The sequence below is a fragment of the Atractosteus spatula genome, chromosome 16 (assembly GCF_055471065.1).
Source record: "Atractosteus spatula isolate fAtrSpa1 chromosome 16, fAtrSpa1.hap1, whole genome shotgun sequence".
Lineage (NCBI taxonomy): Eukaryota > Metazoa > Chordata > Actinopteri > Semionotiformes > Lepisosteidae > Atractosteus > Atractosteus spatula.
This window is the reverse complement of record NC_142721.1, coordinates 9389575-9417204: the sequence shown is the minus strand read 5'-3', so window position 1 is coordinate 9417204 and position 27630 is coordinate 9389575. Positions and strand designations below refer to the sequence as shown.

The 27630-nt window shown below is 34.3% G+C and overlaps 1 protein-coding gene across 1 annotated transcript in view; it reads left to right on the top strand.

Moving 5' to 3' along the window:
- LOC148819527 (uncharacterized) overlaps nt 1-27630 on the top strand; it is a 119792-nt gene that overhangs the window by 58195 nt on the left and 33967 nt on the right. The window contains exons 11-14 of the mRNA XM_088935092.1: nt 1853-1991; nt 15904-15995; nt 17998-18101; nt 20083-20257. Coding sequence (XP_088791218.1) covers nt 1853-1991; nt 15904-15995; nt 17998-18101; nt 20083-20257 — 510 coding nt within the window. The remainder of the gene's footprint in view (nt 1-1852; nt 1992-15903; nt 15996-17997; nt 18102-20082; nt 20258-27630) is intronic.

Genomic DNA, 27630 nt, shown 5'->3' with positions numbered 1-27630 from the left:
GAAAAGGATAATTCTGAATGGAGCAGAAAGCTGTTGTACTTATAGGTACTGCAAAATTCAGGCCAATTTAATGCTAATATATAGAGGGCAATGTGTTTATTTTTTGGGATGGGGGATTAATGACTTGAATTGCATAGCTAAGACAGCAATCTTCCAAATTACCTGCACGGCATTTACTCAAAATTCGATTTTTTTCTCTTTGCGAGTTTCATTGGATCACATTTCTGTTTTCAGTAATACTTTGCTTTTGGTTGTTCACAAATCATTCTGAAGTTAAACAGAGTTGTCAGTCTGACCCTTAAAAATGGATTATTTGGTAGATATAATAAATATAGCTTACAACTGCTGCATGGACCATAAAATCCTACTCTATTACCCGCCTGCGTGATGTGGACTTGAATTCATACACACAGATACACAAGCAAGAAAGGTTGTTAGTCTCTGGAAAGAAAATTATTTATTCTATTTTTATGTGTTCTGTTTGATTTATCCATCAGCTTTAAATGCACAGCACTGAACTTACTGCTCTCGTGTTGTGATGTAATCTGAAAGGGGATGATTCTGGTTTTCTCCCACACCCTTACTATTATGGAACCAATAATGAGTATCTTGGATTGGCCTTCAAGGTCATCCGATGGATCCCTATTAACCACCTGTAGGACACATTGTGCTGTCACGATCATCATCGTTATCTACAGTACTTCAGACAATCATTTTGCACCTGCTGCTTCTCGGGAGGAATTTTCTTGACATCTGCATCAGTCAAGACAGGCATGACATTGTGTCCATCTCCTCTGGAAAGATGCCTGCATCTTCTGGAGAAAGTTTTACTTCCATTTTAAATAACTACTGGCTTCTCATCTATTCATGCCAATGTTTTGTGAGTCAGCAGTGTTCTTCTGTAGGCACTGTCGAAGCAGACCCAACAATAAAAGGTGTAATGTCTGAACAAGAGCATACTAATTATGCTGCTGTAGGTGGACACTGGAAAGAAGGGAAAAATTGAACCAGTCTCAATTAATTATTTGTACAGCATTTACAACATTGGTTTTAATAAGTCAGTTAGGAAGACATACAGGTCATAGCCAGTTTTCATTTATTTAGATTTATACCAACCTGGCTTTGTTGACTTTTTTTGAGCAGTGGTTTAATAAGAAAAACACTTTGTGATCTGTTGTCTTTTTTGTTAATGGAACTGCAGTAGTGGCATTTTCCTCCTTTCACTTTGTTCTTTACAAGTCAAATTAACCTCACAATTTTATGAAAAAGATAAATTAAGATCAAACTGATTTATTACATTATTTCTATCATTAATAAAAACTTATCACATAGAACTAAACTATTTTCCTTTGCTGAATTTTCAAAACTCAATAGAATACTTCTATACCTCAGATGTTCTATAGAAATGAAGTTTCAGAATGAAGTCTTATTCCACACCTGATTTTTTTATGTTTGTGATATCATGCAGTATATTGGTGCACTTACTCTTAATGTTAATATGAATGCCTTATTGTATAAATGCTAGCTGATAGTCCTTTATCTTACAGTTTGTTGAAATCTGGTGTTTGACAATATATTTGATTAAGATCTTGCTTTGAGCAGATACAGTAACTTACAGGCACTACAACACAAATACTAAATTGTTTTCCTCTTATAAAAGTTCAGTGTGACATACTATTGTAAAAGCAGTGTAAATCATGAGTGTATTAACAGGAAAAAAACTGTGGAAAGTCATGTCAAAGCAACACAAAAGCATGCTAGTAGTAACTAAATAACCAGTAAATCAAGGGTTTAGGTGCTGCTCTAGCTTGATGTTGTCATATTAAATTCCTTTACTGCACTTTATCTCTAGGAAGGGTCCACTGCAGCAAAATATGAACACATGGCCCACATGAAAATTAGCAAACAGCTGCCCATGACTGACAGAGTCTGTAAACCATTCCAGAGCACTGTGGCACCTTTACCTCCATTGAAATTTCAGAGGCTTACAGGTGGGTATTTTGCATAGATACTGTATCAAAACCCTCTTCCTTATGGCTTTTCAACAATATAATATCTAGCTGTTAAACATCAGTTCATTACATGTTTTTAAGAAGATGCAAGATTCATTCGTCATCCGTCCATCCTTAGAAATGAATACTCTAAACTGCTGTGTCCTTGCGTCTTTATAATGTCCTTAGGGTGTGATTATCTCTTGGTAAACCATCCTTGTCATCCCTTCGTTTTAATATCCAGGCTTTATAGTACTCATGCGATTTAAACAAGCAAAGATTTTAGGCTTGCTCCTCAGCAGTGCAGCAATAATAAGAGTTTAATTTTTAAATATTGTTTTTTATGGTGATCACATAAGTATGTGGGAAATTAAAGCATTTACATTTTGAAAGACAATAATGAAAAAAAAACAGTGTTGCACATGTGAAAATCATTAGAAGACTTGGATTAGTATCGAATAGCATACCTGTAGCAAATGCATAGTTTACCTCCTTAACATTTGATATAGGTATTACAAAGGTTGGAAAGTAAAAAATCATTTACCTTTAGATGATACATGAAACAAGATTATTTCTCAGACAAGGAAATATCTTTAACTTGCTACATACAACAAGATCAGTCTCTCTCATATTCACCCTGCATGCAGTAAATCCATCACCAAGTTGTCAGCTGAATACCAAGTCACTTGTTTGATAATTAATGACAATATCGAATGAATAGCAAGCAAGTGGCTTTAAATTGCCTCAAACAATCAGCCTTGCTTTGAATTTATTTCTACTTTCCCCTTCCTATCCTGATGTTTTGGCTGCTTTGGAGAAGGGGAGTAACAGCAACTCCACCCCCCTGCTCATGTGTTAGGCTATCATTAGGTTTAATCATTGATGAGCAACTCAGAGAAGGGGGTACTTTAAGTGGTGAGGATCAAGTTAAGGTAATGCAGTGTACATTGTAATGGAATTTAACAATATAATATGGTTATCACTGTAGAAATAAAAGCATTTGTCCATCTAACATAAACACATATCTCTCTCAGTATGAGTGTCTATAATACTCTGAATGCTAACGTATAGAAAAGAGTGCTTTTTCAGTTAATGGGAGTAAAAATTGTGCATTATATCAGCCATTGAACAAGTGGACAAGCCATTCCTCTTTTGGGAGGGAGATGGTTTAATTTGTGGACTGGTGAGCAGGTGACATAATTTAGCATCTTGACAGTGTTAAGTGTAGTGTCTAGAGGGTTAAAGAAGTGTTGAGAAATGTGTCTGGGCTACTACCTAAAACACACCTTGTGCTTAGCTATTTCAAGCTTATTTATTGTAGCTTTGGAATGTTCAACAATAGCCTGAAAGTCAGACAAAAGAAAAGTTTAAAAAGTTTTTTACAGTATACTGTATGTATTTACAGAAGAACTAGTAATACACATAGAAGTAACTCTCGAAACTGTTTAGCTTCAAATATCTTCATTAAAATGTCCAGCAGCTGAGACTGCAGCAATGAGTATATGAGATTTTGTGATGCCCCCAGCGTTAAGGTGTGTGCCTCCACTTAATAGATTCTAGCACAGCTGCCATGCTTCATTAAACATTCTTTTCTGAGAAGTAATAGGATTTCTCAAGGATCATAACAATATGTATAAATGTGTCCTTTTTTTAAACAGAATTTCTGATATAAAAGATATTTCCATTGATGAAGTAATTCTCTGCATGGTTGGCTTTCTATTTTCTCTTGCTTTTTGAGCGAGTGCAATAAGATAAATGCATTTTCCTTTTAATTTCTTCTGCTCGTCCTATTTTTGTTTCTTTGCTAGCTTAACTGATTAACTCTGTACTTTGCTGACCCTCCAACCCCCTAATGTAGCATGCTCAAATAGATGTATGCAGTAACTCTGAATGCTTTGCAGCTTTGCAGCATTGCAGACTTACGAATACGATCTGACAAAGGTGATTTTCCTTGTATTGTAACAGCAGCTATTCAGCAGCAGTCACAGATGATTATTAAGGTTATTTCAGAGAAGGGGCATTATTTGTAATGTATAAATATAAAGGGTTTTGTGTTTTAAATGATTTAAACTGGTGTAGAGGAGATGGGCTGTCATTAACCTTGACTTATTTCTTACTCTATAATTAACATGGCTTCTCACATGAATTCCCTAAAGAACAGCAGTGACAGGAATAATGGTGTATCATTTGGAAATAACATATACCATAGGGGATAGTGAGAACTGAATGTTTTAGCCTTTCACCTCCGTAAATGATAGTTTACGGTCCAGCTTCAGTTGAAAAACTATTTAAATTCTTTTTCTCATTTTAACTCTTGGTTATTAAAAGCTAAAAACCATTATTGACATAACAGTAGGCTGTCCCCTGCATTGCATCTTTAGCAGTGGGACAGTGAAACCCATCATACTCCTTTCTTTAAAGACCTCATAAACATATGCATATTCTTTAGTCTCCAGGGGGGTTGGGGGAGGGGTGGGTGTTTAGTGGATTGAACTGTCATCACCACCTACAGCATTTTAAGTGTAGATGTAACCTTCTAATTATTGTTTCCAAATTTACTCTCATCCCATTATGAATCCATTATGGAAGCCCAAACTATAGGAGATATAATGTCACGGACGTCCAAAGAGACTAACCGTGGGGAACAGGAGAGCGGAAAAAGACCCATATGCGTAGCGGCGAGACGGGAAAAAAGCCCGGGCTCAATAGTGCAAAGAGTTCAGGAATGCCGTATAGAAACCTATGCCCTCAGGGAGCGGACGTGGGGCGCCCTGGTGCTAGGCGGGTCTCAGGACATCCGAACGTCAATGCTGAGCCCCGGCAGAGTGCAAGACCCAGGAATATATAGCCCAAGGGAAAGAGAGAGACCGGAAGGACAGCAGACCAGAAACTAGGGACAGGACAGAGAAGGAGCGCCCTCTGGCTACAGAGGGCGTGACATATAATGGTTTAACCATCACAATCTGATCAGATCAATGATATTGAAAATGAATAAAAAGAAATTAAAATATCACAATTAAAAGATGAGAATGCTGTTCAAAGCAGGTAATTGGTTGGCCATGTTCTGTTGTTATACTGTAGATATGCAAGGAAGCAACCCTTGTTTTTTCAAAAAGTTGTGAATAGTTGTAAGAAAATAATTTACATTAACTGTTTTTAAGGCGCAGTTGCCAAATTAAAGTACGTCATGTGTTTTGTAGCAGAGAAAAAGCACTTTGCTCCTATTAAAATAGCTTTTAATAGCTGAATTCAGTTGTAGCTGAATTGCAGATTGTATTTTTCTTAGTAGTACGTTCAGTTTTTTCTAAGAAAAACTGTCTTGTTATAAGCTGCATTTATAAAAGCACTTTTCATGTGAAAAAATGGCCAATTTACAAAACAGACCCCTGCTGTTAAAATTGAGATAACATAATTGGATGCAGGTACACTTTCACATTTGCAATTGTTGTAACTTTTTTGTACACTGTAATGTTTATAAGTTACAAATAAGGCTTCCTTGCCCCAATTGTTTCTGTATCTGATTATGATACCCCCATTTTCAACTGCTGAAGGTTTTTTGTAAGTTGGTTGCAGTGCTTTTTTCAAAGAAGGATTGTACGGTATGTTAAAAAGACAACTGTCATTCACCTTCTAATCGTATCCTTACAAACAAATCTTATTAGCTTGGAAATTATAGAAAAGATCTTTCTTCAAGATTTATGTTTCTGTGAATGATTAATATCATATACCTGCATTCATAATACTAGAGGTATGTCAGTAATGGCCATCATTGTCTTAAGATGTGCAATTAACCATACCTATACAGTATATTTGAGTGGACAGATGAAAATCGATGGTTAACGGATGTAGTTTCTATGTTGTGTTCTGCAAGCTTTCCCCACCCCCTGCTGTTGGAATGGCCCAGACACGTACTGTGCAGTATGTCCTAGTACATGACACTACAGTCAAGCAGTGTTTAAACATCTTGAAAATAAGCTGATAGGAGGAATACAGCAGCAAAGCTACTCTCCTGCTAGGATTTTTTTTATGAAGATAAATATGTATTCTTCCACTTGGGATATTTTGCAGAAACTAATCAGTTAGATTTTTAATGAGTATATGGAACTGCAGTTATGACATTTTGGCAAAAACTGATTGGATCTACAAATCACAGCTGTTTCACCTTCAAACAACTGTATTTAAGCTGTGGACCAAGAATCTCATCTCAGCATGTGCATGCCTAATTTTCTGCAATTTCCCTCACGGGATCAATAAAGTATCTATCTAATTATTTTGCATCCTGACAGGAAAAGAAAGGAGGAAAATGCTTAGAGGCTAGAAATTAAATAATTTATTGCTTTGTATGTGTACATGTATAATCAAATCTGTAAGGTGAAAATTGTATGTTTATAGAAGAAATACCTTTGGTGGAAATTAGCTTTGGCTAGAGGAATTTTCACACTTACCTGTATGCTTTGGACAAGTTGTTGATGAAGGTACAGAGTGCAACACATTTGAAACCTATTGTCAAGGGTGATTCTTCTTTAATTAAAAAAAAGCTGTTAATCTTAAAGACTTTCTCCAGAGAAAATTCAAAGCCAATGTGGTCCCTTTATTTATAAAACAGATTAAAGGTGGTAAAGGTAAATGACGTATTTTAAAAAGTAACAGCTTTGCAAAGGAAACTACAATTTAAAATTATTGTAGGCCAAAACCCTTGCAATTCCCTGTGATTCACTTTACACAGAATAAAACAGTTGCTGTGTGTTAACTTGTTTAAAGTCCTTTTCTTCGCTTAATATATTCAGTTCACAACGAAAAGAAGTTTCTTCAGACCAGCTGCCTTCATAAAATTCAACAGAACTTCCTCTAATGAAAATCAGCACAAACGAGTCTCTGTTGCTGTTCCACAAAGAACTAATTACAAACTTCGCTTTGAACCCCTTTAAAAAGTATTAGCTCCCCCATTCATGTTTTTTGTTCTCTGTTATGTTTTAAATATATGTAAAGAAAGTTTTTTAATTACTCGGAAATACCCTGGGGGATTCTGTAAAATTAAGATAAAATATTTATCTTAAACTTACTCCAGTCTATTGGGATTTCTTCTTAAACACCCAAACATTGAGCATTTTTTTCAATTATTTTCCTAAGCCCATACTGCAGATATTGAGTCTTTATTACTCTAAACTATTAAATGTTTTCAAAATCATTTTCATTCCCTCCATATTAGACTACTAAGAATACAACAAAATAAAGTTTTATATTTTAATGTTGCAATTTAAAAATGAGGCAATGAATACTGTTTAATGTAGTTAGATTTAAACTTGCAATGCTTTGGGATACATTTAGATTTGTTTGCCCATTATCTTCTATGAAAAAAAAGAGAAATATAATTTGAAAATATTGGAGTCATGGTTTCTTGTTGATTATTCCCTGAGTTTTATTATCCTCGGGCTATACAATTTGCCTGTCAGGACTTAGTTTCCTTGATAAACTCAAATAATGAGGACAGGAAACAGAAACTGGTTAAATTATACATCATTGTAGGCTGAGAAAGTCTCTTGAGATCTCATAACTGACCTAAAAACCTTTCAGTCCCCTTAACAGCCTTGATTGACATTTCTAATTTATTTCCAAGGCCTGTTCTTGTTATTGCAGCTGTACAGATAGATTACAATGATACAAGGCTGGAATATCTGGAGTTGTTGCCATGGTAATTAAACATACACAGCTGTTCTATGGTAAATAATATTGCAGTACAATGGAAAGGGCAGCAACCTGACCTCTTGTAAATAAGTCTTTGTTTTGTAACCAATCAATAGATTTTATTGAGATTTCTAGGCAATTCATCACAAGGAAGTTGTGAGTTGATTTCCTCTGGTGGGGGGAGTGGAGGAAATTCCTTATAGAATACTTCTTTATTCAGGTGGTTTGTTATTGTAATTGGTATTGTAATTGGTATCGTAGTGATAGAAAATTAAAAAGTAATGTCTACTTTTGTGGATCATTATTTGCTAACAAATATTTGAAAACATAATAGGGTTTGTTCAATCTTGGGAGCTTGAAGTTGAGGCCAAAAGTTTAGGTCTTTGAATGTTAAATCTATGCCTCTCTTTTTATCAATTTTACATTTCAATAAAGCAGAAATTGTAATTCTTGGTACAATATAAAGCCACTGAAATGAAAAAAATAAATCTTTAGCATCCTAACCAAGGGATGAGATATTTATTTTATCATCTACAGAAATCTGTTCAGCAGGATGGAATTTATATCAATCCATACATCACTGGAACAGCTGGCTGTGATTTCTCAACCTTGCAGTTGCTATTGCATTGCACAACTCCAAGTCAGAGTTAATTCTATTTTATGTATTTAATTTTGGGGGGATTTTGTCTTTATGGGTGCCAGCAGGAAGAAGGTGACAGATGACAGGGTACAGTTTTTAATGAATCCCTTGCAATGGGAGACAAAAATACCATGTGCCAGTGCATCCAATTTAAGACCTTTAGAACTGCCTCGCAGTATCTTCTGTTACTGATCAAGAGAGGTCTTAATGTTAGCATGAGTAGAATGTACAGCTTGTGTGTGGTGTGCCTTCTATAAGAATAGAGACAATTTCACACAACATGACAACATGTTTGAAGGATAAAAGTCCTATAAGGATTGGGTTCTAAAACTCTATTGGACACTTTTTACTTTTAGGTTCTTTTGGTTTAATCTTTATTTTATTTGGTCATTTTATGTTTATGTGATTTCTGCTTTTTTCTCATATTTATATAAGGGTACTATTCACAACACTTTTGAAGTTTAAAAAAAAACGTTGTTAAAGGTCAATGTTTCATATGTTGCAATTGAATATATTTGCTTATGAAAGGCCATGTTCTACCTTAGATTCCAATCTATATCTTCAAAACTTCAATGTAATTCCAGATCTTTCTTATTTTTTATGACAAAATACATTAATATTCATAGATAGGTGTTTCTCATTCTCATTTACAGTTCAGCAAATTTTTACACAACAGGCATAAATTCATGTTTAGAATTTCAACAACATGCAATGCAAAGTATCTTTAGTATTGCCTATCTGCATCCAAGACACATCAAGCAATTTAAAGGGGGGAACTGTAATGCTATTTTTATATTGTGGGTTAGAAAGAGTCAGCATTGATGAGTGCATTTCGGACCAGGGTAAAAGTAAAATGTACACAGTAACTTGTAAAATCTAAAATTTCCAGGTATGCATAGTGCCATGTTCTGCGATTCAAAATGAGGGAACAAAACTTTCGTTGACATGATGTGGTCCTGTCTTTTCTCTTGAAAAGAAGCAGTACATCAATTGTGAATACATCTCTTTTAATCCAATAGAATTATTGCTCTCAATTTTGAGTCGGTTTTGCTGATAGTACTGATAATACTGTTACATCTGCATGCAGGTCATGTTGGACTAATTCTGCAGTGAAATATCTGCAGCATGACCTGCACTTATTTGGTCATACATCACATTACGTTAGTCATTACAGTGGCTAGTGAGCAGGAAGGGCCGCATGATGTCACAATGTGTGGGAACTCCCACTCTTACGCATCGCGAGACCAAGGGCTTATGACAACATGTACAGTACTTTCACAAAGTTGATGATTTTGTGCTTAATTTGAAGTTTGTGATTTTTTTCTATAACTTCATTTAATTTATTTTGTTACCAAGATTTAATAATCAGTCTGAGAAATTGGGACTGCAGTTCTCCTTAAAAAAGCATTTGCAATCAAGAAATGAATACATGATTAAAAACCTAAGTATGTTAATAAATACCTTAGGAAAAATTAATTATATTTGTTCATGAAACATGGATAGCATAACCTTTTATTAATTTAATTAGGATCAATACAGTTCTTCTTTGGAAAAACACGGGAAAACACTTTGAATTCTATCAGAAGTATGTTTTAATAAACAAGTAATAGGTTTATTCCATGCTGAACAAAAGAAGAAAGAAAACACAATGCATCTACCCAACTGAACTACTATGTTTTAATAAATATTTTTTCATAGTAAATTTAGCTGATTACAGCTTGAAAACTTAACATTAAATGTAATGTACAAATGAGAAATGAATCCTTGTTTCATTAAAAGTCTATATCTTGCTAGGCAATAGTTAGTAGTTTCTATAAAATATAAGATAAAGAACCAACATTTTAATGAGTTTAAGAATAGGTGAAAGTCATTTTGTCAAAATCCATGTTGCACGTCTGATAGCAATTTATTGTCCCTTCTGCTTCTGCTTAAAGCATCTGTGAAAATTTAATTCACATGCAAGTGCTTTAAATGTTTTCTATGGAAAGTGCTGCACCATTTGCTTCCATTGTTACAACATCTTGAAGTCTAGGTAATGCTTGTTACCAACAGTCTTGTTCATTTTATTTCACCAAACCAACCACCATTTCAAGACTGCATTTGTCATTAAAGAAGTGGACGTAAAATTAAATGGTTATTTATACAGTACAGTATTAATTAGCACGTTAATTTCTTGTCTCTTCAGATGGAAAAGGGGTTTAAATCTTTTCTTGTTAATCAGTGGAAATAAAATTTGCCGTATCATGGTTGGAAGCCCCAGACATCAAGGACATTTGGCTAAGTAAAAGTGTAAAAATAGTCCTGTAGTTTGTATGCTCATTTCCTGTTCAGAGGAGAAATCGTGATCTCTGCTGTTTTTCTTTACCTTAGCAACTGTTGCCAAAGACTAAAATTGTATCTACTGAAATATCTGAGATTGTAAATCCTACAACTGCCCTTTTACAAAAAATCACTTTCAGCAGATACTGTTTTTGTTTGCTTTTCTTATCTTTAAAAGACACTCTTGGTTATTGTTAACATTTCTGTTGTAACTACAGTACAATGGTTTATGAACTGCTCCCACATTGATCAATTCTTATTGACTTTGATTTTTCCAAACCAGACATCCTGTTTCCCATTTAATTTTCCTCATGTTTTGAACTACTGTATATTTTGCAATGTGTATACTGAGTGGCATTAAAAGGCAACAAATGAGTACTTGGTACCAATAATGTATGAGACATTTTGATACCTTAGTATATTTGGTCTCCTCTGTCTTTAAACTGAACATTTCTATCAATGAGAAGTTGTGTGGTTGCAAGAAATTTCATGCAATAATTATTTTTAAAACTCGCAACTAGAAGAGCCTAATCTGGCAGATAAGAACATACTGTAGGATCATAGGAGCACAAGAAAGATTACAAACGAGAGTAAGCCATTCAGACCAGTAGTAGCTAATTTTTCCAAGGATTGTTGAAGGTGTGGGCAGCTTGTTCCAAATACTCACAACCTTTTGTGTAAGGAAATGCCTCCTGTACTTGGTTTTAAATACACTTCCAAGTAGTTTCCATTTGAGTTCTCTGGTTTGTTTTTCACACTGTATTCTAAAGAAGTCCTCTGGGATGACTTTGTGAAAGTCGTCTCTGTTCAAAATATAAAGGGCTCAGTTCTTTTAAGTGCAGGAATGTATCAGAATGCTCTTCTGAATGAAGCAGAAAGGAGAGCACCAGTATCTTTTTGTTACATGGTGGCCAGAATTATATTCCAAATGACTTAATGGTAAATTGACATACAGTATGACATAACATCCTTTAATTTTAATTCCACACTTTTAATTATATGCTAACATTTTGTTTGCTTTTTTTTATTGCTTCCTCACATTGTCTAGAATATGTAAGTGATGTAGCCAGCAATCATATCACCCTGCAGCTCTCAACTGGCTACCCACTGAGGCTAAACAGGGTTGATCCTGGTCAGTACCTGGATGTGAGACCTCCGGGGAAGCTATGGTTGCTGTTGGAAGTGGTGTTAGTGGGACTGGGGGAGGGGGGGGCACACCCACTCACGGTCTGTGTGGGTCCTAATGCGGGGACACTATACTGTAGTGGGCGCTGTCTTTCGGATGAGACTTTAAACCGAGGTCCTGACTCTCAGTGGTCATTAAAGATCCCTGGGCATTTCTCGATAAGAGTAGGGAGTTACCCCAGTGTCCGGGCCAAATTTCCCCCCTCAGCCTTTACTGTGGCCTCCAAATTACCCCCATGTACTGTATGACTGACTTGCACTGGCCCTGTGATGGACTGGCGCCCTGTCCAGGGTGTACCCTGCCTTGCGCTGCTTGCTTGCCGAGTAGGCTCCGGCTTCCCACGACACCGCATGGTATAAAGCAGTTTGGCAAATGACATGGTATGTAAGCGCTGTGCCAGTAGAAACTCTTCAAGTTCAGAAGCTCTTCAAGTTCAGTGTTTCTCATTCTCATTTCTGCTTCCTGGTTGTAAACTTCTGCACTTATCTGCATTGGATGTCATTTACTAATTTTTTGCCTAGTCTTGAATATTATCTAAATTTTCTAAATTCTATTTACTACTTCAACAGTTTTTTTTTTACTAATCCTTCTCTCTTTCATCTTCTGCCAACTTTACTAGTTTGCTAACTGTACCAGAATCTGTTTCATTGATATAAATCAATGACAAAAGCAGTGGTCCGTCAACCAATTCTCAATCTAAACACATGCATTTCATTGAATGCCTATCACCTGTCATTTATAAATTTATAGAAATCATCTGGAAATCTAAATATGTCATATTGTGTCTCCATTACAGGTGTTGTTTATTCAAAGACCTCAGAGTTAAACAACTTCAGTAGTTAAGCAAGACCTATATTTTCTAGGTCCATGCTGACTATCCTCTAGGATCTTATATCTATTTTTATCATGTTATGTTTTTTATTTTTTAAATTTCTTAAAAGGATATTAAGTTATTAAATCAAATAAGATCAATAGGACATCTCTGTTCCCTTGTGTCCAACATACTGTATGTATGATACGACACTACATGATTAAGGGCTAAATTAAATTGAGTCTTCAACCCACCTGCTAATTCCTCATTATACACCAAGAGCAGTCCTTGATGTCAGGATTCTAGTTGGTACAAGCAAGGATCTTCTCACAAAGAAAAAGCTGCTGTCAATTACTGGGTTTGTGGTTTAAATTCGGACAGATGGGTTGAGATTTTAATCTGGGCTGACAATGTTCAAGTGGGAATTTATTTTCTTTTTAAACTATATGTCTGAATTCTGTTTACTTTCTAAAGTCTATTCATTGATTTTCCTACTATCATCATTCTCAGTAGGGCTGTTTGAATTATTTCAGTATGGACTATAAACTAACTAAATGTGCCTGTCTTTGACAAAACTATTTCTCTGAAGTAATAGGAGTCCAGCTCTTGTAAAAAGAAAAGTAATTCTTGCAGAGTACAGCGGTTTGATATCCAGAGGGAAGATATTTTTTGCTTATTTCAAGCAAAGTCTGACATGCCAGTTGTATTACCACTTAAGGTGTAGCCTATATCCAGATCCTTATTATCAGCAAGACCACTGTGGATAGATTACTATTAGAGGGGGTAGAAGGCTTCATACATGGCTGACTGCATGGTACGGAGTAAGAGAGAACGAAAATCTCCAGTACCAAGACCAGTGTTTCTTTGTAGATTAGGAAACCTTCATTAGAATTCACTCCACTGCCTACCTTTGTGCCTCTTTGTTGACAAAAAGATAATGAACAAAGGGTGAGATTGGGAGCAGCTGTGAGAAATGAAATCAAGCAATCAGGAACTATGAAATGAGAAGGTATTCTTTGCTCTTTCTTTTGTTGGTTTTACATGAAGGGAGCACAGTTTGTCTGAGAATCCATGACCCCCTCCAGGTGCACTGCTCCACATTTTCCAGCCAGAACTCTGAGAGGTCCTTTTATATTAGTAGGCTGAACAGAGTTTCCACATTTTGTTAGCATTTCAGATTCTGAGTCTGGGAATAATATGTCACCTGGGTTTTCCAATGCTAATGCTAATAATTTCTGCTCTCCTTGGAGAGTGATGAAAATCAGTTTTTAATTTCCATTTGTGAGAGATCAGAAAGCAATTTGTTGCATTGTGTTTTATATCCCTAACCTGCATAAGAGGCATTCAGTTTTCTAGCTTGGATCCTAGATGAAATATTTCGGATACTGACCTATTTTCCTGACACAGTACATTTAGAATGTTTTTCGTGATAGATGGATTGTACAGTATATAGAGATACAAGACAGACCTATTTTTATATTTCCGGGTTAGAAAGAATCAGCATTGATGAGTTTATTTCTAACCACAGTGAAAGTAAAATGTACTCGGTAACATGTGAAACCTCCAATTGACAACACAAAATACTGTACATTAAATTTCCAGGTACTGTATGTGCAGCACCATATTGCTGTCATCGTCTGCGATTCAGAATGAGGCAAGAAAGCATCCGGTAATGTGAAGAGGCCCTATTACACTGTAAACGAGCAGACTTTTGAATACATATGTTTTAATCCCATACAGATTTTTATTTTGATTTTGTGAAGGAAGGGCTGGTTTATGGCACATTTCTTGCAAACGCTCGCTCTTGCCTGTGGCAAGTCCAGTGGTTTGCAACAACGTGGTGACCACACAGTACTTTTAGAAAATTCATGATTTTGTGCTTTGTTTGGAATTTGTAAAATTTTGCAATAGCATCAATTAATTTATTTTGCTACTGAGATATAATAACCGGTCGGAGAAATTGCTGTTTCCCTTTAAGGTGTTGGTTTGTGATTTATCTAGTGTTTGACATTACACTAATAATAATTGTCTTTGCACTTTGATTGTACCTTTGCATTTCTTCATTTATTTACATTTTGCGATGATTTTGCTTCTTTTTGTAACATAAGCATTTACCATTTACCAACAAGAGGAGGCCATTTTGCCCATTTTGCCTGTTTGGGTTTTAGTAGCTTGTTATTGTATATACTCCAAAACATTTTGTCTAAATACACACCTCCTGTGAAACTTCAAACTTTTCTTAGTTTCCAGTTGTGTCCTGTAGTTCATGTTTCACTGCTGATTTAAAAGAACTCCCTTGATCTGACTTTGTCCATCATCTTTTGAGTTTTTTTAAATACTTGATCAGTATCATTTTTATTCAGTTTATTTTTAATTTTTGAAGTGAATAAGATTGAAATCATTCAGTTCTATTAGCCTGTCAATGTATATTTTTAAACTTTGTGTCATATACTGCAGTTACATGTCAAAACCTGCAGTTTTTATTGTTCCTCAAGTACTGTAGTAGGAGTGATTTTATGCTTACTTTAAATTTTGTCTTATTTCAATATACTGTAAGAAGCATACTATACTTTAAAACAACTAGTTTAAATGCTTGGTCTTGAGTAATTTTTGCTTTATTACCTTGAATAAACTTTTTGTGCTACATACTGTATGCTTTCCTAATTGTATTTTTGCTAATTGTTTGTTGTGCTGTACACTATGAAAGTGGTATTCTTTAAGTGTTTGTATAGGATAAATTCAAAGAAGTAATATGTGTATTTCCTTGAAAGCCGCCAGTATAGAAGCATTTCAAGGTAAACATCTGAATTTTTGAGAATCACACACCGAATTGAACACAGCTGTCATTGTTAGCCCCCATAGAATACACCTTTATTGCAGGCCCACGCTTTCTGAATAATCTGCTATAACTGAATGGCTGTTCTGTTTCTCTTTTTGAGCACTTTGGTTTCAGTAAGAGATCAAAGTACCTTCGCAATGTTACAATCCTCTGCTCAATGACAGACATGTATCACTGTAAGAGCAAGGGAGAAAAATGTTTTACTGATGATCAACAGCAGCAGGTACTTTCTAGCCTTTTGCTAGTTTGTATTACATGATGATTTGCTTGTACTAACACTTCAAAAAAAGCTAAGGCACATGGTGATCAAGAATATTTACAACAAAGTGGAAAACGCTTTCAAGGTTTTCTCTGAAACAGTAACAAAACGTGCAGTGGAAGTTGATTCACCAGTGGAATATCTACTTCATGTCAGTATTTTCTTATGTTCAGTTCAAGATAGCGACAGTGATGAAGAATTGGAAATGAAGCTAAGAAAAACTGACATCACCACTAGAGCTGTGGACAGGCAGGACAGATCACAGGTAAAGTGAATTTTTAGTTTTCATCATTACTTTCCCTTCACATTCACTTCAGATCCATTAAAATAATATATAAGCAACAGTATTCAATAGACTTTATCTTTTTTTACTGATGCCCTCTAAGCAATCAATTTAACATGCAGTCTGCTTTCCCAATGGTATAACCCTTTATTCCAGAGCATATTATTCCAATTATTTATCCTGTCTTGTCTCATACAGTCTGGAATAAATCCCTTCAGCCATAATGATTGACAGACTCTGTTTCTGCTGTGTTATAGTTGTATTTGTCAATTGAATTGATTGCTGTAGCTCCTGCAGATGGCTGGCATAGATAAAATATTTATGAAAACCTCCTAATAAGAAAAGGGACAAACCCGTTCCTTAAGAGGCTTTAGATAAGGAATGTTTTACTAGCAATTAATCTTTCAAGTAAGAGGGTTTTACAAAATACTGAATCTTCACTCTGGGATGGAAGATATCAAGAGATGCTCTATATGCTTATTAGAACAGGTCATTATAATAACCATCCCTCACTGACCTCCCTGACAAATTTCAAAGTTTCTTCTGAAAAATTTAGAAATATTAATGGTATTTAGAAGTATATATAGAAGTATTTTGAAATATTAGCTAATTAATTCCACGAACTAATAAAAAATTCTGGAGTTCAATTTTTAATTGTAAAAATCCTAAAACAACTCTCCATAAAATATGTACTCTAAAGAGGTACAGTACAGTATGTAGTTTGTTGTTTGTTGTAACACAGAGATTTAAAGAGTTATTCATCATTACGAACTGAACTATAATATATAACTTTATAACTGAACCAAAAGGTGTAAAGCATACAGTATATCCATATTGTACTTGGTTTGCAGTGTCTTGCACTTTGCATGTGAACCCAAAACGGGACAATTAGAAAAAGCAGCTATTTCATGTTTATAAAGATGTTAAAATTCTGCTAAAACAATTACAATGTAAAGCAATAGCATGTTCCAAAAAGAGCAAAAAATGTTTTAGTTTGATATTGTGCTGTCTCTTCACTACATTTTTAGCCTGATAACATAAAACACTTCAAATAAATGAAGCCAGTTTCAGCTTGTTATGTCTTTGTTTTAATGTAGTGTGTGTACTTGGCTGGCATACAGTTATTTCAAGCAGGCTGAAGATTAAGTTCAAATGTTCTTATTGTTGTATCTGACCAGGGCAAATGCAGTAGTGCTGACAGAGCATCAATAATTTCAAATAGGGCATAAATGTAAGATGAACTACCCTCACATATTCTTTACAATACTACAGACATCTATGTCATTGAGGAGGGCTCTCTCCTTTCACAGAAGGTGCTGAAACAGAGCATTGTGAGTAAACCATATGGAGAAACTGAACATTTAATTCCTTCATTAAGACATATTTTAACATATTTCAGTATAAACTCTAAATTACCAAGGGAAAAGAAATACTCAGCAATCAGAATATGTCTCCTTGCTTTAGATTGCATGCTTTCTTTTGATACTCTCAAGCTAGTTTGGACAGTTCCATGACAAAGGAGAACTACCTTTTATAAATTTCTTTTTTTGCTGATTTGTGAAGCTTTCAGACAAAAGACGAATGCACCTCAGCACTTGCCGAATGATCACAAATCACACTAAACTGCTCTCACAGCATGACCCATGATCCTGTTTTTTTCACATTTCACCCACAGCTTCAGATATCACAGCTGATTGAGGATAAGTATCAGTCATGGCTGACAATGGTTTGGATAGACTACATTGTGATAGAGCTAAATGTTCCAGGTCAGGTTTGAAACTGACCCCTGTGAGGGGTATTCTTTTCTCTGTTAATACCTGCTGAAATAGATGCAAGGAATCCTGTGGTTTGGTCAGAGAGCAAGTGTGCTTCTTCATACCAGTTCAGATTCTGGACATATTCAAGTAAGAGACCAGAAGGTACAGTATTTGTATGTATAACAGCTTTTCATCCAAGTCTGGTGCTTGTGTTTCTTTCTTGACAGGATTTAGCATTGAAACATCATGTAGACATAACTGACAGGGAGTTACAGAGGAGGACAGATGCTGAAAGACAACGCAACAAAAAACGACAGAGAGAAAAATTAAGGTAACCCAGCCACTCACCTTTTATAGCAGAGTAAATTACCTAGTATAAAAAGTGCAAAACCTTGATATGTTGTTACACTTGATCTGATTTTTTTGGAATCTAGTAAACAAGCACTATAATTCCCTATATTTGATAAAGTTTTCCTTAACCTTAACAATTCATCTGTCTTTCTTTCACAATGCTTCCTGTATCTGCCAAGTCTTTAAGACAATTTAATAAGGTTCACTGTAGCAATTCTTGGAATACCTTGTCAGGATCAATTCAAATCTAAATATCTCAAAACGGTCACACATAAAAACTAATATTCAATAATAGCTTTTCTTATTTTGAAGTGGTTTTTAACACTGACATTCATTTTAAGACAATTTGACAGGTATCCTGAAAGTGATTCCAACTAGATGCATCAGTGAGTAATAAAGTTTTAAAGTAAAACATCTAGTCATATAATGAAATGTTTTTTTTTCCATCAAGAACTTTTTAGTTTCAGAATTCAAAAATTCAAAGTTAAAAAAAGTTTTGTGACAGATGGTAAGTACTGTAGATATTATGGTAGCAGGTGCTATTTAATTCTCCACGATGGTGCACAAATTGTCATTTCCACTGTACCAGAAAGGACTTTTGTGATACAGTATGACAGACTTTGAATAAAGGAAAGCTTAAAAATCTTAATGGCTAAGATGAGGATATCATTTTGCAGCTTCTTGAAAGAAGCCAGATTGGCAGCTTCGACAAAATGACTGGGTAGCTTTATCCAGACTCCCACAATCCTTTGTGTAAAATAAAATCCTCCCACTCCTTTTACTGTTAGTCCCGAAGAAGTCCAGTGGGTCGACCTTATCAGTGTCATTGAAGATTTTGAATATTTGAGTCAGGTTCTCTCATAGTCATCTCTGTTAAGCCTAAAAAGATGAAAAAAGTTTTTTTAGATTGTCAGAGTAGGAAATTCCTTTAAGATCAGAAAAGACTGATTGTTTCTTATATGTAAGTGTGGTGACCAAAACTGTAAACAGTATTCTAAATGAGCTTTTCCTAATGCAAATTATTCAGTTTTAATATAACATCTCTTTATTTCTACAGTTTAAATTAACGTTACATTTGTCTTTTTTTGCTTCAGGACAAAAATAATGTGTCAATATAAACACCTTTTTTTTTTCACTGATAGCTTCTTCTCAGATCTACAGTTTGTTTTTGTTAGTTGCATGTAACACTTTCCCAGTTTTTAATTTTGTCTACGATATCCTTTGTAGCTATAGTATGTTTGCTAATCCTCATATTGTATGCTGGTGTGACTTGGGAGCATGACCTGGTTGCTAATTATACCAACATTTACCTCAGTGATATCAACTTGGTCCTAATACTGATTCCTGTGGTACTCCATTAGTGATCCTCAATTTGAATATTTCATAGTAATATGCATTACTTTGAATGCGTAATGCTATTAGCAGAAGTTTTTTATACTGTATATAACACTTCTTTTGCCTTAAGTTCAATTGGCAGAATACCATCAAGCCATGGAAATTTGTTCATCTTAAGTGCCTTTAATACTTGTAACATTCTTTTGTATATTTTATGCTAAATTCAAATGAAATAAAATCTGCCAAATTAGTAGGATTTCTGTAAAACATGAAGACCTACGACAAATATATCCTCTATGAAGACTGAAATCCATTCATCACACTACGTGGTCCAATTAAGATAGAAAAAAAAGTTTAAAATGTATCTTTTGTGATTTTTTAAAATTGTACTTTTAATGAACTATTATATTTGTGTTATTTTTACCGTTTTCAGTCAGCAACTGTTTTTTAATTTAAGAATGTTGTGGATTATATTTATGATTTTCTAGTGCTAATATACCATATGCAAATCATACACTGTGAAAAATGCTCTCAAATTTGGAAGGTTGTAAGAAAATCTGTTTTTGCAAAACTGTTTTTCCCATTTTTGCAAAATCTGTTCAATTATGGTTTTCTTGGTTTTGTAGGCAGAACCCGAGAAATGCTGGTACTGGAGAAGGAGTACTTTCTCAAAAGCGGAAGTCACAGGCACAGGAAGAATGTATTCAGAGCACGGAGACCTCAAAAGAAAAAGAAAAGAGAAAGCAGAGGAGAACCAGAAAAGAAAAAGAATTTGATGCATGGAGGAGAGCACAGGCCGAGGTATTGTTTATTACTGCCATTTCTTAGCATTATACATGAGAAGACAGGTTTCATCTTAAATATAGGATTCTGTTTTTGCTGAACTATATTTATTTCTTGCTGAGAAAAATATAATTTTAAGCTTTTATCCAGAAACAACATTTTGCATCTCTTAACTGTGATGTAACAAAGTACTAATAAGTGCATGGATTCTAACATTACACATGCAGTATTTAATTAGAGTGGGAGAGAAGTACTAGGTGGTGCTTCCTCTTTCATGGTGTGAAAGTTTTACTTGATTTTCAATCACAGGTTTTAAAATAATTAATCAAACAGAGTGTTTTACCAATGCAGTTCCGAAATCAATTTACTGATCCCATTATCGCCAAATACTAGTTACCTCTCTTTATTGCATACTATGGCTTTCACTGGCATTCCTGCTTTAAATACGATTACTTGGCATTATCAAGATAGCACCTAGACACAATAAATGTGGTACTTTTTTTATCAAATGTTACTTTGGGGATACTTTAATTGTGTTTCAACTGACAATTTAAAAACTAGTACTATCATTTTTTATGTTCTATATATTAAATGATGGGGTTCTTGGTGAAATGATTTTCTGCTTTTACCATATCTGTGGGCAAATCTTATTCTCCACTGGTGCTGAACTATAGGAGTCTGATACACACTTGATATTAAACTAAATAAGTTGAAAATAGATAATGTTAGACAGCACACACTCTGTGTGATCTGTTTTCATAACCTGACTTTCTGCTTTAAGAATGGAGGTAATGTTGTTCTATGCTTGAATACAATTCCAGTTGGGATATACTGCAGGGAAAAAGTAATTAATTACTGATTGGAATTATCATATGTAATCAACCTTGACAATGTTCAAGACAGTGTAGGAGACTTATTTTTAAATGAAATTACAGAGAATGGCAATAATTAGTGCATTGAGCTATAGCAGAATTATCACAGGGATTATATATCAAAAGTACAGCAGAGCCTCCTCACATTCTTTAAAAGATGTCGGGAGGTCTGTTACTTAATGCAGTGCAGTTTCATGCTGGAACACAAATGTTATACTGTAAGTAACGTACTGTAGCATAACAACCTTTTTCCCTTAATCTGAAGCAAATAACAGCACACTTCCAAAACTCTTGTTTTTACACTATATTTAGAAGTGTTCATAAAATATATTTTATTGTAAACAACCTTAAAACACAATAATTCTGTCTTAATATAGTTTTATTGCACAGCAGCCTTGACTCTTCATACATTTTCTAAAAGTTTTTTCCATGCCTTGTCACGTCTGCAGCTACTCTGGAGTTTAAAATAAATGGTGATCAAGTCAATACATAATGAATGTAAGTGCTTTCTGTTGCTGTGACACATTTGTGTGAGTTTGGAGAACTGTTCAATTAAGGAAGCACAATACAAAATGTTTATTCGAACAACAATCACAGCAACTGATACAAAATGTTCAAAAGATAGTTGGTAAAGAATAATGCTCAGAGTTTTGAAAATAAAAAAGTTGTTGCAATTACAGTAGTTGAAGAGATGGTGAATGCAATATTAAGTTATGTGGTATGTAACGGCTTTGAATAATGGTGGCATGGCTGTCTTGTTTTTACAGAAATAGGAGCTCTGAGGCAAGATAATAATGTGTTTAATGGATAACTGCATATGACAAATTTTGACAATGAGCTGTGCATACACATCGTTTGTCAGCCATTGAATTGATTGCTTAACTTAGATATCGGACTACATCTTTGGAATATCAGGAATTAATGTACACTGTGACACAACAGCAAGCTAAAATGTAGTTTCCTAAATGATTTGCAGTCAGGAAACTCTTCACTCATTTTGATGCTGTGGCAGATGAGTCTGAAACAAATTGGAGATAGTAAAGTTATAAAGTATATCATACTATGCGAATGAGCGCTAAGAAAATGTCTGAATTTTCATGTGGAAAAATGTTGAAATAATGAAAGGAAAATACATTATAACTTTTATTAGTGTGTCTAAACTAAAAAATGCAACATTTTCTTTTTCATTTATATCCTTATTAACTTTGAACAGTTTCTAATAGAATTATTATGCTAATGTACAGTAGGAATATGGCAAATTTCTGTTTATGATGTTTTTATAAGGGGCATCTCAATCGGGTGTACTCTGCCTTGTGCCAGAACAGGCTCCGGCTCCCACGCGACACTGAAATGGATCAAGTGGTTGGAAATGGATAATGGGTGGATGTTTTTATAGATTTGCTAGAATGACTTAGTTATCAGAAAACCTTTTAGCAGTTTTTAAAGAATTTTGAAAGTCACACATCTGAATTGTTAAAACAAACTAATATATTATATGTAAAATGCTTTTATTAGCTTTTAATTAAGAGTCTGATTGCCTTTTTGAGGAGTCTCAATCCTCAAAATTCTCCTGACCAATATCAGTTGTAAAGAATAATGAAAATAAAATTCAAGGACAAGGAGCTCTTAGAAATTCTTAGAAACTTCTTAGAAATTCAATGGGTTGACAACTACTCTACAAGAACAGATTTGGTGTGGAGATTATCTATGGACACCCTGCTGTACAGCTTGCTTTCTCTATTTGTTTTCAAACTGTGCAGTCCATCTTTTGTGGGATACCAAATACATTTCATGTTAGTGTACTATAAGAGTACTGTCTATGGTTGCTGTACTCTTCTGTTTTTTTAAGTTCTCCAAGGCAATATGAGAATATTAGAATTTTCATATCATTAACACATGTACCACAGTTGACAGCTTGAGTAGATTTTTTCTTCACATGGCCTGAAATGTAATTTGTTTCCCATATTTTTCTTTTACCAAGCCCAGCTGGGAACTCTGTTGCAGTTTAGAAATATAAAAGGTTTCCCTTGCAGAAATGATCTATAAGGTATCCTCATCAAAGAACTTTTTGCAGTACGGCAGTACTGAAAGAAGGAGACCTCAGGGATTTTCATCACACTTTTGGAGATGGTAATTTGGTATTTGAATTTGATAGCTGTCAGGAATCTAAGTATAAACAAACATCTGCTGTCTTAATTTATGCTGAGCTTCATTGCACTGTTTTACATGCATTACAGTCAACTACATGTGACAGGACTCTTCATATTTAGCTGTTGAACTTTTTAATTGAACTGCCTTTTAAAATGGTCTGACAATCAAGCACAGTCATGTAAAACCTGATTACTGCAGTGGTGTAACCATTACACAGTAATTATAATGTCTAAACCTTTGATATTCAAGTGTAGCCTTTAATTTGTGAAGTGTGATAGGATCTTGTGTTCATCTGTTTGTGTAACCACTCAAAATACAGTGCTCCATATGCAGCATTTCAAGATTTAGGGTGTTAGATCCATAGGATTTTATTGCTGATGATTATAGTTAAGATGGCTAAGTGCATAATAATTCCTCAGTCTCACAAAGCACAGTTGATGAATTATATTATATATTAAGACAATTAATAACAATAGTAGGTTAAAAACAAGTCTCAACAAAAATTCAGTCATAGCGCTTTAATGCATTAAAATACTTCCCATATTTCAAAGGATTTAAAAATATGTTAGGTCCGTAGAATTATGATAACTTCAAAGGAATATAATTACTGTAATTACAAAGCTGGTTAGACATAAACGATGCCTTTTGGAAATTTAACTTTTGTTTTTCTTTTTTTGTCCTTCACTTAAGCCTTTGTGCCTCTCACCTTTCATATTTCGAGAATACAACTTTGATATTGCATAAGTAATATACAGAAATATACACAAAATTCCTGAATTATGGTCAGAATAACTGTGTTTAATCTAATGGTTTCCTTAATATTATTACTGCTACAGCACTGCATAAATTTATCTTTCTTGTTATACATAGCCTATGTGCTTAATTGAAAAATTGATCATTAAATTAGAACAAATTAAAGTTTTATGTACCTCCTATTTTCCCAGGTCTTTTCAGTGCCACTCTTCTAATTATAGTTGAACTTTCACAGCAGTATATATTGAAATCATTTAAGAAAACAACGTGGGCACATTGAAAATCATCCCTTCTTGTAATGCAAGGAAACTAAAAACAAAATAAATAATCCAGAACCATTTGTAATTACTCTGCATGTCTTTTTTACAGTATACAAGAGTAGAACATCTTCTACACTTTTCGGTGTCAAGAGAACAGATGAAATCTTAGTGAAATGTAGTATAAGACACACGGCAGGATGCTCCTATGTAATAGCTCTGAATGTTGAGACTGAATTGTTGACTCCAGTTAGAAGTGGTTTCATGTCGTTTCTTGAAGGATTTAAACGTGTCTTTAAATTCAACAACATTTTTAGATTTGTGTCATTCTGTCTGAGATGTCCACATTTTATATCTTTATTTGAACTTTAAATACTTTTTTAGGGCTTCCCTGAACAACCGACATTTTCAATCTGGTGTTCACTTTGTTCTGGAGAAATACAGTACCTTATTTTAACGCATTGTGAAGAGGAATGCTAAGGTACTGTAGCATTTGTCAAGATAAGTATCTTTGTTACATCTATTTTGTCTCATTTGCAGGAGGCATAAGGCTTTTCTTTATGGTTCTCAAGTCTTTAAACATTACAAGTCATACCAACATAAAATAAACACTGTTCATTAGAGGCATACTGGACAGTGGCTCTCATGTATGGGTCAAGAATTAGGGATATAAACGAATAAGTTACTTTGCTTGTACTGATATTTTTTAAAGCTTTTTCTGCACATCAGAGATATAAACTGTATAAACTGTTGTGTCTAACAAATAACAGCAATTTGAGTGTCAGTGTAGCAGAAGTCTTCTTTATTACATATACATATGGGATCTTAGCTCTTGCAGGCCAGACTCAAAAAAGTATTACAAAGAGTGGTCTTTTTATACAGTACAGTCTGTAAAACCTGTCCATAAAAGGGATTTGACATTGACTGTGCATGTGAAGAGCATCAAGCAAGTTCCTCTTCATTTTTGTAAGTCTGCCAAGAACATGGCAGTTATGCCTTGCAACATAACATATGTTGACAATACATACAACTCCATACTTTCAAAACTGCTGGAGTGGAAAGTTTCAAGACACAAGTGTTTAAAATATAAAAGACTTATACCTGAATTAAGAATAATTCCCTCAGTATATAAGTATAGAATTACCAATTTTTAATATTTGATATGTATACAATTGAAGTTTAGCATGATTGTATGCAAACAAGAAAACATACCGTATACAAGACAGTCATAATTGCATTGCTAATTAAGAAAACGATTGTGCTGAAGAAGGAGGAAGTTAATTTAATTTGATTTACATTTTATCAAGAAGGAACATTATTGAGATTATTAAGGCTCCTGTTTATACCCTAACATGAGATAATCTGTTGACAATTTTTATGTCTTGTGACCATATCCTGCATAGATGTAACACCCATGGCAACCAATTGTTAATGCTCTAGCAACTGCCTGGCAACACAATCTGTCAGAGTAGAAAGCAGTCCAATTCCTATTGAAACATTCCAGACAATAATCTCACTGATATGTGTCACATTATTCTGTCACTTCTGGTAAATAAATGGTTCAAAATTGACATTATGAAAACTGCAACCATCTGGACTCAGGATGAAGAAGTAGTTTTGATAGAAATGTAAGAAAATTAGTGTTTTCTAAAAATCTATTTTCTAATCTGAGTGTGAAATACAGCAGTAATAATTGATGAGAGCATTACTTTTAAAAAGATACATTTCTGTACCTACTATCTCATATACAGTATTTATATATGTATTGGCCTATCCTACCTATCAACATTTATTATGATTTGCTACGATAAAGAGAAGGAAATAGGAAAAGGCTTTTGCTGTTCCTCTTGTGGATTGATTTTTAGATTTTCACATGACAATATGAATGGAAGTTGTTCATCTTAATGAAAGTTAATATTAAATGTGGCTCGACAGTTTGTTGCATGGTATATCTACTGTGATGACGTCATAGGCAACAGATTGCAATGACTTATGGTGCCAGTGCATTGACTTACTTAACAGTGACTAAGAACACTGTTCAGTGAATCATGGGTTACAGTCTCCGAATTAAATTGTGAATTCTTGGTTTGGGAAACAAGGTTAAAAACATTAAAGCATGAAAAAGTCATGATAGCTGAAGTGTCTACTGTTCCTATATATTTATTGTGGAGTTACACAAATGTTCAAATGAATGCATCTTTATTATTTTTTGGGATATCAGGTATTGTAAAATGAATAAAAAGCTTTCCTTGGAAACAATGTTCTTTTTGGTCTTTGAAAAGAAAGCATATAATGTAATGATGGCAACATAGGAACACATTTTTTTCAGAGGCTTAGGTCAATTAAATTAGTCAATTAGCTTTTGTGCTCTGTGCAATAGTTTGCCATGAGTACTTCACAGATTTATATAGTGTATTTTATTGGATCTTATTTAATATAAAACACAGCTACTAACTTATTTTATTATACATGTGTTATTTTAATTTTCATGACAATATATTCAGTATGTATGATTGTTAAAAACTACAACAGAGGCCCCATTATGGCACCATCATGGTAACTTTCTACCATATTGCTAAGGGTTTGTGGATAAAGATCTGAGAAATATATTTTATTATTCACAAATGTGGTCATCCATTCTTTCAATTAACCTCTAAAAAGCTTCAAACTACCTGTACATAATTCCAAGTGAAACAGGTGTAGACGTCTTCTCCATTGAAGCCAATGGCTTTATGTACTTGGCAAAAAGGATCATATTTGATGATATTGATGACACAAAGTGCCACTGCCATTAAATATTTCTATGACTTGATAAATAGCTTAAAATTGCCTACTTAGAAACTCATTATAACCTGTAAATGAGAATAATGGTGACCCTGTTGTGTTTGCTCAATGTAATGACATTTATTTTAAATAATTTATCATTACATATTACATTTTAAGATGTCCTAATCAGAGATCTTGTGAATAATACTGGAATCAAAAAAATATAACGTCTGCGACTAATTTTCTTGACACATTTAACCACTTTAATAATAGTTTCATTAATTGGACATAATCACACAGGAGCTCTTCTTAATTATCCTCAGAGTGATAAATTTGTTAGGCAACATACATTTATCTCACTATCAGTTAAATTAACATGGCCATGCATAAATGCATCAGAACAGAACTGGAATCCACAGCAAAGGGAGTATTAGGTCCTTACAATATCACTAGCACATTTAAACCCACTGACTGGTACAAATCAGTTTTATGAACAGTTTAATTGTTTTGCAGTGAAAAACAGGGAGGTATTAAGAAGGTATTTCAAGCACATACTGTACATGTACATTTTAAAATTGTAACATTATTTTTT